Source organism: Leucopleurus acutus (assembly GCF_964270905.1).
Source record: "Leucopleurus acutus genome assembly, chromosome: 15".
Lineage (NCBI taxonomy): Eukaryota > Metazoa > Chordata > Mammalia > Artiodactyla > Delphinidae > Leucopleurus > Leucopleurus acutus.
The window spans coordinates 75,511,266-75,527,841 of NC_139157.1; the positions used below are offsets into that span (position 1 = coordinate 75,511,266).

At 35.5% G+C, this 16,576-nt stretch overlaps 1 protein-coding gene across 1 annotated transcript in view; it reads right to left on the bottom strand.

Annotated features, from left to right (window-relative positions):
* Positions 1-763: 763 nt before the first annotated feature.
* IRAK1BP1 (interleukin 1 receptor associated kinase 1 binding protein 1) overlaps positions 764-16,576 on the bottom strand; it is a gene marked incomplete at its 5' end in the record, with an annotated part of 35,350 nt that continues 19,537 nt past the window's right edge. The window contains 2 exons of the mRNA XM_082855388.1: positions 764-1,102; positions 1,210-1,340. Coding sequence (XP_082711514.1) covers positions 832-1,102; positions 1,210-1,340 — 402 coding nt within the window. The 3' untranslated portion in view covers positions 764-831. The remainder of the gene's footprint in view (positions 1,103-1,209; positions 1,341-16,576) is intronic.

Genomic DNA, 16,576 nt, shown 5'->3' on the forward strand with positions numbered 1-16,576 from the left:
TCCAGTTACGAGATCTTTCAAGAATGTCTGGAACAACTGGGTGTGTGAATCTATTTTTTCCACCTATATTTTAAGAAACTTAAATACAGATCAAGTATTTCTGATGAAAATTTAGCATCTGAATTGAGATGTGCTGTAATATAAAATACACACTGGATTTTGAAGACTTAGTATAAAAAAGAATATACAATATCTATTAATTATTTTAAGAATAATTACATGCTGAAATGATAATATTTTGGATATACTGGGTTAAATAAAATATTAAAATTAGCTTCAACTGTTTTTCACTTTTTAAAAAATGTATCTACTAGGAAATTTTAAATTACATATATGGATTGCATTATATATATTTGTACTAGAGAGTGCTGGTATAATCAAAGGAGCCCTAGTGAAGAGAGTCTGGTCAATATATTATCTTTTATTTCTGTCATCAAAATATTTTCTTAGTATATCTCATTACCCTTTTATCAAGAGTTATGTATTGCTCATCATTCTTTCTATGAATGTTAACAATCTTGTTAATAACTGTCAATATTTTGTCCTGTAGTAGGAATATAAAATTATTTACACATACACTTATATGAACTGTCACTATGCAAGTGTGCACATATAACACATTTATTCCCAAAGAGTATTTCCCATAGTAAGTTTTCAAAAACAGAAAGTAAACGTAAGTATTCTGTGGAACTATATTCAAGGATTGACAGGCTTGAGGGAGAAACACTTTATATACTACACAATATACATATATTCAGGACAAAAGCAAACATTATAAAAAGTATAAAAATAGACAAAAAGATACAAACACAATATACTTTGGTCAGAATTTCAGATATGTTTTTTTTTCTTCTCTCTCCCCTTTACTTCAAAAGTTACAAATACTTTGGAAGCAGCATGTATTGTTGCACTTTTGATTTTTTGTTGTACAGTTAAAGAATCTGAGAGTCTGGATGACTGGTGATCATCTATTTGGCCTTCCCATTCTTTCATTTCTTCTTCTTTGATGAATAAAGGTTTTCCTAGAGTTTGGCCAACAAGATTACAGACTTCTTGAGCTTTGCGCCATGCATTTTCTACAGCAACGACACAGGCTTGCCGCCTTAGGAATTAAATGCAGAGATTATTAATACGACAGTCAACAAACCGCAGCACTGAATAGTTTTGTTTAATTGGTTGATAATTAATTTAAAGATGTGCTTAACTTACCGAAGATTCTCAATAGAACCTGGAGTATGATAGAACTGAGGTTGGCTGATGACAACAGAGCTATCTAGCTTTTCAACAAGAAAGTTACAAATATTTTGCATTTTTCCAAATTCAGTAAATGTAATGCAGACCTGTAAATGAAATGACAATTGAAATTATTTTCATGTCTGATGCATTATTTCAAATCTTTCTCTAAATGTGAGTTAAAAAAAGTAAAGCCAGGTTACAATGAGGTCATTTTATAGTATGTAACAGATATGAAAGACCTACTTGGTACTTATAACTAAATTTTGTTATTAAATTTATTTTTGCTTATGAATTTTGTAATTTATCTAATGTTGACTTGAACATTTAAAACTTCATTTTAAATCAGTCAGAGACTTTTTATGAAAGAGAACTGGAGGGTTTCCTCTTCAACTTTATTATTCAGCTAAATTCTAACCCTGATAAATGTTTCATGACTCTTTAGTCATCTATGCCATTAGTTAGCTTCCTGATTAGCGGTAATTACTTCATACTTCACTGCTGTCATTTGAGGTATGTTTCTTCTTCCAAAAGTTATTTTCAGATCTATATGCAGAAGTTCATCTATTTCACTATGTCCTCTGCCTTTAAATATGTGGAAGCAGCAAAGAGAAAGAGGGATGAGGTAACCTCCTGAGTCATCTTATACACTGAAGAACAGTTGCCTTTAATCATAAATGTTATCCAGGGAAGACTGATGTTCTATCTGGTTTCAATACTAAGTGAATAATGTCTTTTATAATCAGTTTGTCAATTTCTTTCTTTTTTTTTTTTTTTTTTAAAGCTGACTGGGATTTTGAGTGGGATTGCAATGACTCTAAATATAGATTAAGGAAGACCTGATACCTTAATGATACTGAGTCTTCCAAATCAGGAACAAGGTATGTTTCTTCATTTATTTAGGTCTTCGTTAATTTCTCTTAGCAATATTTTGTAGTTTTCAGCATGCACAGTTAAAAGATCAGATTTATCCCTAGGTATTTTATATTTTTGATGTTTATTAGTTCTAATAGTTTTTTTGTAGATTCCTTTAGATTTTCTATATTGATGGTCATGCTGTCCACGAATAAAGACAGTTTTACTTCTTACTTTCCAGTATGGATGCCTTTTATTTCTTTTTCATGCCTCACTGCACTGGCTAGAACTTCAAGTACAATGTTGGATAGACGTTGTGAGAGTAGATACTTTTGTCTTGTTCCTGATCTTAGGCACAAAGCAGTCAGTGTTTCATCAATAAATATGATGGTAACTGTAGATTTTTCATAGGTTCCCTTCATCATTTTGAGGAAGTTTCCTACTATTTCTAGTTTGCTGAGAATTTTTATTAGGAATGGATGTTGGACTTTGTTAAATGTTTTTCTTCATCTACTGAGATCATCATATTCCTTTCTTGTTAATATGATAAACTAGATTGACCAGTTTTTGAATGTTGAAACCACCTTTCATTCCAGGGATGAACCATACTTGGTCATTATATATTATCCTTTTTATATATCACTGGATTTGATTTGCTAAAGTTTTGTTTATAATTTCTGCACATAAGTTTATGATGGACACTGGTCTGTAGTTTTCTTTGCTTGTAATGTCCCCCCGCCCTCCCCCCACCCCCACCCCCACCGGTTTTGTTATCTTCTGGTTCCAAATAATGAGTTGGAAAGTATTCCAGCTTCTTCATTTTCTGGAAAAGTTTGTACAGAATTGGCATAAATTCTCCCTTAAATGTATGCACTTTTTAATTTCTCTTTTAACTTCTCCTTTGACCCATGGGTTATTGAGAAGTATGTTACTTAAATTTCAAATATTTCAGTTCTATCATTTTTGCCTTAAGTATTTTGAAGCTTTACTATTGAATGTATAAGTGTTTAAGACTGTTATATTCTTGATTGACCCATTTATCATTATAAAATCATCTTTATCTGGGTAATACTCTTTGCTTTGAAATCTACTCTGTCTGATATTATCATAGCCACTACAACTTTCTTTTGGTTATTGTTAGCATGGTGTATCTTTATGCACCCCTTTGATTTTTTTTTCTTTTTTTGCGGTACACGGGCCTCTCACTGTTGTGGCCTCTCCCGTTGCGGAGCACAGGCTCCGGATGCGCAGGCCCAGGGGCCATGGCTCACGGGCCCAGCCACTCCGTGGCATGTGGGATCTTCCCGGACCAGGGCACGAACCCGTGTCCCCTGCATCGGCAGGCAGACTCTCAACCACTGTGCCACCAGGGAAGCCCTGTTTTTTTTTAAAAGTCAGGTTTATTAAGGCATAACTTATAGAGAGCAAAATACACTCCTTTTAGTATATGTTCTATGAATTTTGACAGATGCATTTACTCATGTAGCTACCATTATGATCAGTCCCATCAACCTCCTCAAATTCCCCTGTGCTCTCCACATCCCAGCCCCTGAAAGCCACTGATCTGTTTTTTTTAAAATAGTTGCACTTAATTTTTTTAATTTAATTTTTTATTTTTTGGACAATTTAAAAGGTTACTTTCCACTTACAGTTACTACAAAATATTGGCTCTATTCCTCGTGTTGTAACTCTATGTCCTTGAGCCTATCTTATACCCAATAGTCTGTACCTTCCACTCTCCCACTCCTATATTGCCCCTGCCCCCCAACACTGCTAACCATTAGTTTGTTCTCTGTATCTGTGAGTCTGCTTCTTTTTTGTTTTATTCACTAGCTTTTTATATTTTTTAGACTTCACATGTAAGTGATATACAGTATTTGCCTTTCTTTGTCTGACTTATTTCACTTAGCATAATGCCCTCCAAGTCCATCCATGTTGCTGCAAATGGCAAAATTTCATTCTTCTTTAAGGCTCAGTAGTATTTCATTGTGTACACACACATATATACACCATAGCTTCTTTATTCACTCATCTGTTGATGGACACTTAGGTTGCTTCCGTATCTTGGCAGTTACAAATAATGCTGGATGAACACTGGGGTGCATGTATCATTTTGAATTAGTGTTTTTGTTTTTTCCAGATATATACCCAGGAGTGGAATTGCTAGGTCATATGGTAGTTTTATCATTTGCAAATATTTTCTCCCATTCAGTAGGTTGTCTTTTCATTTTTTCAATGGTTACCTTTGCTGTGCAAAAGCTTTTAAGTTTAATTTGGTCTCATTTATTTATTTTTACCTTTATTTCCTTTACTTTAGGAGACGGATCAAAAAATATTGCTGTGATTTATGTCAAAGAGTTTTCTGCCTATGTTTTCCTCTAGGAGTTTTATGCTATCCAGTCCTACATTTAGGTCTTTAATCAATTTTGAGTTTATTTTTGTACATGGTGTTAGAGAATGTTCTAATTTCATTCTTTTATATGTAGCTGCCAGTTTTCCCAGCACCACTTATTGAAGAGACTGTCTTTTTTCCACTGTATATTTTTGCCTCCTTTGTTGTAGGTTAATTGACTATAAGTGCATGGGTTTATTTCTGGGCTGTCTATCCTGTTTCACGGATGTGTCTGTTTTTGTGCCAGAACCATACTATTTTGATTACTGTAGCTTTGTAGTATAGTCTGAAGTCAGGGAGCATGATTCCTCCAGCTCTGTTCCTCATTCTCAAGATTGTTTTGGCTACTAGGGATCTTCTGTGTTTCCATATAAATTTTAAAATTATTTGTTCTAGTTCTGTGAAAAACGCCATTGGTATCTTGATAGGGATTGCATTGAATCTGTAGATTGCCTTGGGTAGTACGGTCATTTTCACAATATTGATTCTTCCAATTCAAGAACATGGTATATCTTTCCATCTGTTTGTGTTGTCTTCAATTTGTTTCATCACTGTCATATGGTTTTCAGAGTATAGGTGTTTTTCCTCCTTAGGTAGATTTATTCCTAGGTATTTTATTCTTTTTGATGAGATGGTAAATAGGACTGTTTCCTTAATTCCCCTTTCTGATATGTCATTGTTAGTGTATAGAAATGCAACAGATTTCTGTGTATTAATTTTGTATCCTGTAACTTTACTAAATTAATTGATGAACTCTAGTAGTTTTCTGATGGCATCTTTAGGATTTACTATGTATCATGTCATCTGCAAACAGTGACAGTTTTACTTCCTCGTTTCCAACATGGATTCCTTTTATTTCTTTATCTTCTCTGATTGCTGTGGCTAGGGCTTCCAAAACTATGTTGAATAAAAGTGACAGAGTGGACGTCCTTGTCTTATTCCTGATCCTAGAGGAAATGTTTTCAGCTTTTCACTGTTGAGAATGATGTTAGTGGTGGGTTTGTCATATATGGCCTTTATCATGTTGAGGTGTGTTTCCTCTATGCCTGCTTTCTGGAGGGTTTTTAATATAAATCGATGTTGAATTTTATCAAAAGCTTTTCCTGCACCTATTGAGATGATTATGTGGTTTTTATTCTCCAATTTGTTAATGTGGTGTGTCACATGGGTTGATTTGCAGATATTGAAAAATCTTTGCATCCCTGGGATAAATTCCACTTGATCATGGTATATGATCTTTTTGATGTACTGTTGGATTCGGTTTGCTAATATTTTGTTGGGGATTTTTGAATTTATGTTAATTAGTGATATTGGCCTGTAATTTTCTTTTTTTGTGTGTGATATCTTTGTCTGGTTTTGGTATCAGTGATGCTAGCCTTACAGAATGAGTTCTGAAGTGTTCACTCCTCTGCAATTTTTTGGAATAGTTTCAGAGGACAGGTGTTAACTCTTCTCTAAATGTTTGGTAGAATTCACCTGTGAAGCCACCTGGTCCTGGACTTTTGTTTGTTGTGAGTTTTTAAATTACTGATTCAAGCTCGTTACTGTAATTGGTCTGTTTATATTTTCTATTTCTTCCTGGTTCAGTCTTGGGAGATTGTGCCTTTCTAAGAATTTGTCCATTTCTTCTAGGTTGTCCATTTTATTGGCATATAGTTGTTCACAGTAGTCTCTTATGATCCTTTGTATTTCTGTGGTATCAGTTGTAACTTCTTTTTCATTTCTGATTTTATTGATTTGGGCCCTCTCCTTTCTTTTCTTGATGAGTGTGGCTAAAGGTTTATCAATTTTGTTTATTTTTTCAAAGAACCAGCTTTTAGTTTCATTGATCTTTTCTATTGTTTTCTTCATTTCTATTTCATTTATTCCTGCTCTGATCTTTATGATTTCTTTCCTTCTACTAACTTTGGATTTTGTTAGTTCTTTTGCTTTAGGTGTAAGGTTAGGTTGTTTACTTGAGAGTTTTCTTGTTTACTGAGGTAAGCTTGTATTGCTGTAAACTTCCCTCTTAGAACTGCTTTTGCTGTGTCCCATAAGTTTTGGATTGTCATGTTTTCATTTTCTTTTGTCTCTAGGTATATTTTGACTTCCTCTTTGATTTCTTCGGTGATCCACTGCTTGTTTAGTAGCATATTGTTTAGCCTCCACGTTTGTGTTTTTTTGCAGTTTTTCTAAATAGTTGATTTCTAGTCCTATAGCATTGTGGTCAGAAAAGATGCCTGATACAATTTCAATTTTCTTAAATTTACTGAGACTTGTTTTGTGACCTAGCATGTGATTTATCCTGGAGAATGTGCACATGGAACCATGTGCACTTGAAAAGAATGTGTATTTTGCTGCTTTCTACTGGAATGCTCTGTATATATCAATTAAGTCCATTTGGACTAATGTGTTGGAGAAGATATAACAATTGTAAATATATATGCACTCAACATAGGAGTACCTATATATATAAGGCAAATACTAACAGACATAAAAGGAGAAATCAATGGTAACACAATAATTGTAGGGGACTTTAAAGTCCCACTTACATCAATGGACAGATAATCCGGACTGAAAATGAATAAGGAAACACAGGCCTTACATAACACATTGATCTGTTTTTCTAAAACTTTACTTCACCATAATCAACATTCCCCACCAGACTGGTACATTTGTTACAATATGTGTACCTACTGGGTTGACCAAAAAGTTCTTTCAGGTTTTTCCATAACACCTTTGGCCAACCCAATACACTGACACAGCATAATGACCAGAAGTCCACAGTTTACATTAGAGTTCATTCTTGGTGTTTTATATTCACTGGGTTTGTACAAATGTATGCTGACATGCATCTATCATTATAGTTTCATACAGAATACTCTCACTGCCCTATAATTCCTCTGTGCACCCCCTATTCATCCCACCCTCCCCCTAACTGCTGGCACCATTGATGCTTTTACTGTCTCCATAGTTTTTCTTCTCCCAGAATGTCATATAGTTGGAATCATACAGTTTGTAGCCTTTTCTGATTGTCTTAGTAATAGGCATTTAAGGTTCATACCTATTTTCATGGCTTGAGAGCTTATTTCTTTTTAGTGATCAATAATATTCCATTTTCTGGATGTACCAGTTTATGTATCCATTCACCTACTTAAGGGCATCTTTGTTGCTTCCAAATTTTGCTATTATGAATAAAGCTGCTATAAATATCCATGTGCACGTTTCTATGTGAGCATACATTTTCACCTCCTTTGGGTACATACTAAGGAGCATGATTGCTGCATCATGTGGTAGGAATATGTTTAGTTTTATAGGAAACTTTGTCTCCCAAAATGACTGCACCATTTTGCATTCCCACCAGGAATGAGTGAGAGCTCCTCTTGTTCCACAACCTTGTCAGCATTTGGTGTTGTCAGCATTCCAGATTTTGGCCATTCTAATAAGTGTGCAGTGACATTTCATTTTTGTTTTAATTTGCATCTGCCTAATAACATATGATGTGGATCAGCTTTTCATATGCTTATTTACCATCTATATATCTTTTTTAGTGAGGCATCTGTTAAGATCTTTGGTTTATTTTTAATTTTTTTTTTCTTACTGTTGAGGTTAAGAGTTCTTTGTGTATTTTGGATAGCAGTCCTTTAAAATAAGTGTGTTTTGCAAATATTTTCTCTGGGTCTGTGACTTTTCTTATTATTCTCCTGACATTGTCTTTCACAGAGCAGAAGTTTTTAACTGTAATGAAGTCCAGCTTACCAATTATTTCTTTCATGGATCAATGCCTTTGGTGGTGTATCTACAAAGTCAGTGTGATACTCAGGGCCATCTAGGTTTTCTCATATGTTTATAGTTTTGTGTTTTACCTTTAGGTCTATGATACATTCTGAGTTAATTTTTTGAAGGGTGCAAGGTCTGTATCTAGATACTTTTTTTTTTGTATGTGGATGTCTTGTTGTTCCAGCACCAATTGTTGAAAAGATGATTGTGCCCCATTGTACTGCCTTTGCTCCTTTCTCAAAAATCAGTTGATTATACAGGAGTCTATTTCTTGGCTCTCTATTCTGTTCCATTGATCTGTTTGTCTGTTCTTCAAACACTACTACACTATCTTGATTTTTGAAGCCTTTTAGTAAGCCTTGAAGTCAGGGAATGTCATTTCTCCAACTTTGTTCTTCTCCTTCAATACTGTATTGGCTATTCTGGTTCTTTTGCATCTCCATATAAACTTGAATCATTTTTTTTCAATATCCCCAAAATAACTTACTGGGAGTTTGGTTGAGACTGCATCAAATCTATAGATCTAGTTCAGAAGAACTGACATCCTGACCATATTGAGTCTTTCTATCCATGAACATGGAATATCTCTCCATTTATTTGGCTCTTCTTTAATCTAATTCATCAGAGTGTCAAAGTTTTCCTCATATAAATCTTGTACATATATGTTGTTAGATATACACCCAAGTAGTTCATGTTTTGGGGTGCTATGGAAAATTGTTTTTAATTTCAAATTGTACTTGTTTGTTGCTGGTATGTAGGAAACATTTTGTTGAAGATTTTTGCCTCTATATTCATGAGAGATTGGTCTGTAGTTTTCTTATCTTGTAACGCATTTCCATAGGATTTGTGGTGATGTCTCCTTTTTCAGTTCTGATATTAGTAATTTGTTCTTTCTCTTTTTTCCCCCCTTTAGTTTGGCCAGAAGCTTATCGATCTTATTGATATTTTCAGAGAACTAGCTTTTGGTTTCACTAATTTTCTCTATTGATTTCCTGTTTTCAGTTTCACTGATTTCTGCTCTAATTCTTATTAGTTTTCTTCTGCTTACTTTGGACTTAATTAGCTCTTCTTTTTCTAGTTTCCTAAGGTGGAAACATTAGATTATTTATTTTAGATTTTTCTTCTTTTTACTATATGCATTCAATGCTAAAATTTCTCTCTAAGCTGCTTTCACTGTATCTCACACATTTTGATAAACTGTATTTTCATTTTCATTTAGTTCTAAATATTTAAAAATTTCTCTTGAGATTTCTTCATTGACCCATGTTATTCAGAAGTGTGTTGTTTAATCTCCATGTATTTTGGGATTTTCCAATTATGTTTCTGTTATTGATTTCTAGGTTAATGCCACTGTGGTCAGAGAGCAGACATTATATGATCTATCCTTTTAAATTTGTTAAGGTATAAGTTTTGGCCTAAAATGTATTTTCTGGCGGGGGGTGGGGGGAAGTAAAGGTTTACTGCAGGGCCAAGCAATGAGAATGGGTGGACTGTGCTCAAAAGACCCAAACTCCAAATGTGTTCTATCTTGGTGAATGCTCCATGAGAGCTTGAGAAGAAGAATACTGTTTTTGGAGGAAGTAATTTATAGATGTCCATTCTATCCAGTGAATTGATGGTACTGTTAAGTTCAGCTAGGTCCTTACTGATTTTATGCCTGCTGAATCTGTCCCTTCTTGATAAAGGGAGTTGGAGACTCCAACTATGATAGTGGACTCATCTATTTCTCCTAGCAGTTCTATTAGTTTTTGCCTCATGTAGTTGGGGAATGCACGTTAAGGAGTTTTTTTTTTTTTTGGCTGTGCCACCACGCAGCATGTGGGATCTTAGTTCCCCAACCAGGGATCGAACCCATGCTCCCTGCACTGGAAGTGCAGAGTCTTAACCACAGGACTGCCAGGGAAGTCCCCAAGGATTGTTATGGCTCTGGGAAAATTGCCCCTGTATCGTTACCTAATACCCTTCTGTATCCCTGATAACTCCTTGTTATGAAGTCTGTTGTGTCTGAAATTACAATAGTGACTCTTGCTTTCTTTTGATTAGTGTTAGCATGATTAATTTTTCTCCATGGATTTACTTTTAATCTATATATGTCTTTATATTTAAAATGGATTTCTCACAGATAACATATAGTTGGGTAGTGTTTTTTGATGCACTTTGACAATCTCTGTCTTTTAATTGCTGCGTTTAGACCACTGATGTTCAAAGCATTACTGATATAGTTGGATTAATATCCACCATATTCTTTACTGTTTATTTGTTGCCCTTGTTCCTTTTTCTAAGTTCTGTCTTCTGCCTTTTGTGATTAAAAAAAATTTTCATTTATTTATTTATTTTGGCTGTGTTGGGTCTTCGTTGCTGTGTGTGGGCTTTCTCTAGTTGCTGCAAGCGGGGACTACTCTTTGTTGCAGTGCACGGGCTTCTCATTGCAGTGGCTTCTCTTGTTGCAGAGCACAGGCTCTAGGTGCATGGGTTTCAGTAATTATGGCACACGGGCTCAGTAGATGTGGCTCGTGGGCTCTAGAGCGCAGGCTCAGTAGCTGTGGCACACAGGCTTAGTTGCTCCGCGGCATGTGGGATCTTCCTGGATCAGGGCTGGAACCCATTTCTCCTGCACTGGCAAGTGGATTCTTAACCACTGTGCCACCAGGGAAGCCCTTGTGATTTTAACTGAGCATTTCATGGTTCCCTTTTTTCTCCTTTCTTAGCATATCAGTTATATATTTTTAAGCTTTTTTAGTGGTTTCTCTAAAGTATGCAATACATATTTACAGCTAATCCAAGTCCACTTTTAAATAACACTATACCACTTTATGGGTTGTGTGAGTACCCTATAATAACAAAATAACCCTAATTCCTCCATCCCATCTCTTGTATCATTACAGTCATTCATTTCACTTATATATCAGCATACACAAGTATATATATAAGAAACATGCATAAGCATACAAAATTGAATATATTGTTGCTATTACTTTAAACAAACTGGTATTCACTAGATTGATTAAGAATAAGAAAAATATCTATAACACAGGGAACTCTGCTCCATATTATGTAACAACCTAAATGGGAAAAGAATTTGAAAAAGAAGAGATACATGTATATGTATAACTGAATCACTTTGCTGTACACCTGAAACTAATGCAACATTGTTAATCAACTATAATATAAAATAAGAAGTTAAGAAAAAGAATAAGAAAAATAAAAGTATTTTACCTTCACTTACTCCTTTTTTGATGTTCTTCTTTTCTTTACATAGATCCAGGTTTCTGATCTATATTATTTTCCTTCTTTCCAAAGAACTTCTTCTAACAGTTGTTGCAAGGCAGCCCTAATGGTAACAAATTCCCTCAATTTTTGGACTTCCCTGCTGGCCTAGTGGTTAGGAGTCTGGGCTTTCACTGCAGTGGCCTTGGTTCAATCCCTGGTTGGGAAAGATCCTGCAAATTGCATGGTGCGGTCAGAAAACAAAAAACACCCCCACCCCCCGAAAAAATAGTCTTAGTCAAATTCCCTCAATTTTTGTCTGAGAAAGTCTTTATTTCTCCTTCAATTTTGAAGGATACTGTGTAGAGAACTCTAGGTTGGGGTTTTTTTTTCTCTCAACACTTTAAGTGTTTAAACTCCACTCTCTCTTTTCTTGTATGGTTTCGGAGGAAAAGTCAGATATAATTCTTGTTTTTCTTCCTCTATAGGTAAAGTGTTTTTACCTCCGGCTTCTTTCATGTTTTCTTCTTTATCTCTGATTTTTTGTAGTTTGAAAATAATATGCTCACCAGTAGGGGTCTTTTTTGGCATTTATTGGGGAAATTCTCTGTCATTATTGCTTCAAATATTTCTTCTGTTCCTTTCTCTCTTCTCCTTCTGGTACGCTCATTATGTGTATGTTATACCTTCTGTAGTTGTCCCATAGTCCTTGGATATTCTGGGGGTTTTTTTCCCCCCAGTTTTTGTTCTCTTTGCTTTTCAGTTTTTGAGGTTTCTATTGAGATACCCTCAAGCCTAGAGATTCTTTCCTCTACTGCATCCAGTCTTCTGCATCCATCAGAAGCATTCTTCATTTCTGTTACAGTGTTTTTGATCTCTAGTATTACTTTTTGGGTCTTAGGATTTCAATCTCTCTGCTTATGTTGCCCACCTGTTCTTGCATGGTGTCTACTTATCCATTAGAGCTCTTAGCACATTAATCATATTTGTTTTAAATTCTCCGTCTGATAGTTCCAACATCCCTACCATCTCTAGTTCTGATGCTTGCACTGTCTCATCAAACTGCATTTTTTGCCTTTTGGTGTGCCTTGTAATTTTTTCCTTGATAACTGGACATGATATATTGAGTAAAAGGAACTGCTGTAAATAAGTCTTTAGTAATGTGGTGGTAAGATACAGGGAGAGGGAAAGTGTTCTACTGTTTTATGATTCTCAGTTTTTTAGTGAGCCAGTGCCTCCAGACTGAACTTCACAAGTATTTCTGAGTTGTTGTTGTTGATGTTGTTGTTGTTTTCTCCTCCTCTTTAGGTAGAAGAAGATGGCTAGAGTGGATTGGATTTCGCTATTTCCCTTCCCTCTGGTTAGTTAGGCTCTGATAATATACCAGCAGGTTAGGGTCTGCTTAACTAGTTTCTCCTGAGGACAGACTTTCTTAAGAAGAACAGAGTACTCTGGCATATTTCAAAATGGTTCCTTTTCCCCCTCCCTCTGCCAGACACACTAGGGAAGTTTTTTCCCATCTTCACAGTGAGAACCTAGTCGAGCACGTGGAGGTAAATCTCACAAAACTGTGGGTCCCCCTCTATGACTGGATCCTCTAGAGTTTTAATTCTCAGAGCTGTCCACACTGAGACTCCAGGAATTTGTCAATTATAGTTCAGAGTTTCCTACCCGGGCACCGTTTCTGGAGGTGGTTTCTGTTGTCTCTGCTCTAGTAAGCTGTGACTCACTGTGTCTGCCTGCCTGTCTCTCCAGTTTGGGGGGTAGCAGTGTGCCCTGTATGCTCACCTCTCTTATGGATCCTAGAAGAGTTGTTGATTTTTCAGTTTTCTTTCAGCTTTTTACTTGTTAGGATGCAGTGGTGACTTCTAAGCTCCTAACACGTAGACTAAGAAACTGAAAGTCTGCCATTACTTTTAACCAGTTGGTGCCCTCATATTTAAAGTACATTTGTCCTATGTGGCAGCTTCCCACTAGCCATCCATTTTACATTTGGTAGTGCATATATGTTAATGCTACTGTCTCACTTCATTGCAGCATAGCACAGGCAGATCAGCTCGGTGCTTTGTGACCACCTAGAGGGGTGGGATAGGGAGGGTGGGAGGGAGACGCAAAAGGGAGGAGATATGGGGATATATGTATATGTATAGCTGATTCACTGTGTTACACAGCAGAAACTAACACACCACTGTAAAGCAATTATACTCCAATAAAGATATAAAAAAGTAAATTCTATTAATAAAAGAAAAAAAATAAAGTATGTTTGTTGCAAGCAGCTTACAGGTGAGGTGTGTTTTTTTATACAATCTGAAATATAAGCCTTCTAATGGAGGTATTTAGAATATTTATATTTAATTTGATTATTGATATGGTTCCATTTAAACCTCTGATCTTGCTATACTATTTGTCTCATATTTCCTTTTCTCCCCCTCCCCACTTTCTGCCTTTTTTTGGGGGGATTGAGTATATTTTTATTATTCTATTTGATATCCTTCATTGGCTTCTTTGCTATAACTCTTGTTGTTGTTGTTAATTTAGTGTCTGCTTTAGAGTTTATAGTATATACATGTTTATCACAATCTGCCTTCAGGAGATATACCATTTCATATATAAGAAACCTACAATATTCTACTTCTATTTCTCCCTTCTTGACCTTCCTGCTATTGCTGTTGTATGTTTTACTTTTACATATGTTAGAATTCCTAAAGTTCGTCATTGTCATTTTTGTTCAAACAATTATCTTTTATATAGATGTAGAGATATAGAGATGATATAAGAAAAATATCATATCTACCTGTGTAGTTACCATTTTCAGTGCTCTTCATTCCTTTGTGTAGATTCCTATTCCTTTTTAGTACCATTTCATTCCACCTACCCAATTTCATTTAGCATTTCTTGTATTGCAAGTCTACAGGTAATGAATTCTTTCAGCTTTCTGAAAAAGTCTATAGCTGGCCTTCAATTTTGAGCAGTATTTTTGCTGAACACAGGGTCATAGTAACAAACTATAAGATAGGAGAAATATGATTTAAAAGCCCCAAGTGAGAAAGACACTTTTTTAGTTGTAATCATTGTTTATGACTGTAAGCTCAACAGAAGGGAACAATGTGATGCAAGTGCCAAAATGTTCAGGCGTATATGTGTTATTAGAAATAAACATTCCAGAATAAGGAAGATAATCATCTTTCTCTAATATGGAATCACAATTAGGACACTATAGTTGTAGATGCTTTAGGAGGAAATTGGTTAACAAAAGAGAGAGCTTGTCATCTAAGAAATGACCAAAGAAACTGGGGATCCTTACACTTGGAGCAGAAAAAAGTAGCATTCATATGATACTGAACCTCAAGTATATACTTCTAGGAAGAAATATTTGTTTTGTCCTTGGAGAGGTACATAATTAAAATGGATAAGTACTACTAAGTCAATTCTTGGTTTAATGTTAGAAAATTGTATATTGATTAGATGTCTGAAAATGGAATTGGCCTTTTATATTCATACCTATCTATGTATCAAATATTTCACAACAAAGATGAAGAGTTAAAAGAAAATTAGATGACACCTGACACATGGAAACATGCAAGGAAAAGGAGGGGGGAAACTGGTTATACTATTTTTTCTATTTAATAGACTTTTATTGAATGCCTACTATATCCCAGGTTTTTAAAATCCCTCCAACACTGAAATTGTAACAGGAAAACAACATGAGAAGTGGAAAGAGTAGAGATATAAGAATTGCAAAGCCAAGGTTTTACTCCAACCCCAAACATACAAACACCCACCCACCCTTAAAGAACTCACTTAGATAATTTCTAACTTTCAATATCTTATCTTTAAAATAAGCTGAAGCAGCGGGGTAGGCGGGAGGTTAGAAAAAGAATCTCTGAAGTGCCTTTCAGGATGAAAATTTCAGATATTATGTGAAAAGTAATGTTCTACCATCTAATCTTAGTCTGTATATTTAACTATCTGCGAGAATATTGGTATACACCAGATATTAGGTTTTGGTGTTCACTATAGCCATAGCCATAAAGCCACACATTGTTCTTTATGCACAGGTTGGCATACTTTATACCTCATGACCCTACCATCCTGGTCTCTGCTGATGCTGACTTAAGGGCAATCATGTATTAGACTACACTATAAGAGTTCTGGCTACTGGGGAGCCCTATACAAAATATAATCAGAGTCTCTCTTAAGAAATTCAAATACAAGACATTAAAAAGGTAAGTACAGCAAAAGGACGAGGAGTCGAGTTTAGCCAAGTCCTCACTTAGCCGTGTCTTACAACCAAATAAGCAGCTCTAAAGCACACTCTGTACGTGGCGGGTCAGTCCCTAGAATAAATCAGTCTGAAAAACTGGCCAGTTTCCCATGAAGCCTGGCTGAATGTTTGCTGGGACTGTTCCTTTTCCTGCTCATGTACTTACTAGTGTACGCTCACAACAAACCCCATTAACTAAGATAACCAGAGCCCATCTATGTTCACTACAACCTGAAGTCCAAACAGGTAATAACTACTGGAGGATGCTAGAACAACTCCCAGTCTTTGACTTCCATAATATGGAATCTTACCAGACCACTCTTCAAACTGTTTTGAAAGGTATGCTTTGGTCCCCACTACTACAGAATAACATTTGCCAAATGGATCCCTAAAAGCATCATAAGATGGTTAAATTTTAAGTGAAGAAATTATAAATTTATTAAAGTAAGTATAGGGACAGCAGTGTGTTATGGAAATTACTATCTCAAGAGGTAAGAAGCCAGGATCCTAATTTCCATTCTAATTCTTATAATATGATCTTTGAAAAATCTGAGTCTAAGCTATCTAAGCCTAAGGTCACACCCTTAAAATTAGAAAAAATAATTTATCATCTGCCTGAAGGTAGGACTAGTTGATTTCTTGAGGTATTTTACACCTCTAATGGCAAAGATTCTCTGATTAGATAAACAATATTCCATTCAAATCTCATTCCTGTTTGTTTCCTGGGGCAAAGGAGGCAGCCTGACTGCCCCAAAGTACCCCAAGATGTTTGGAGCCAGGAAGAGAGAGCAGTCTTGTACAAGTACACAAGTACTTGTACACAAGTACATATAACATACTCTGGTGTCATAAAATCCTGATCATAC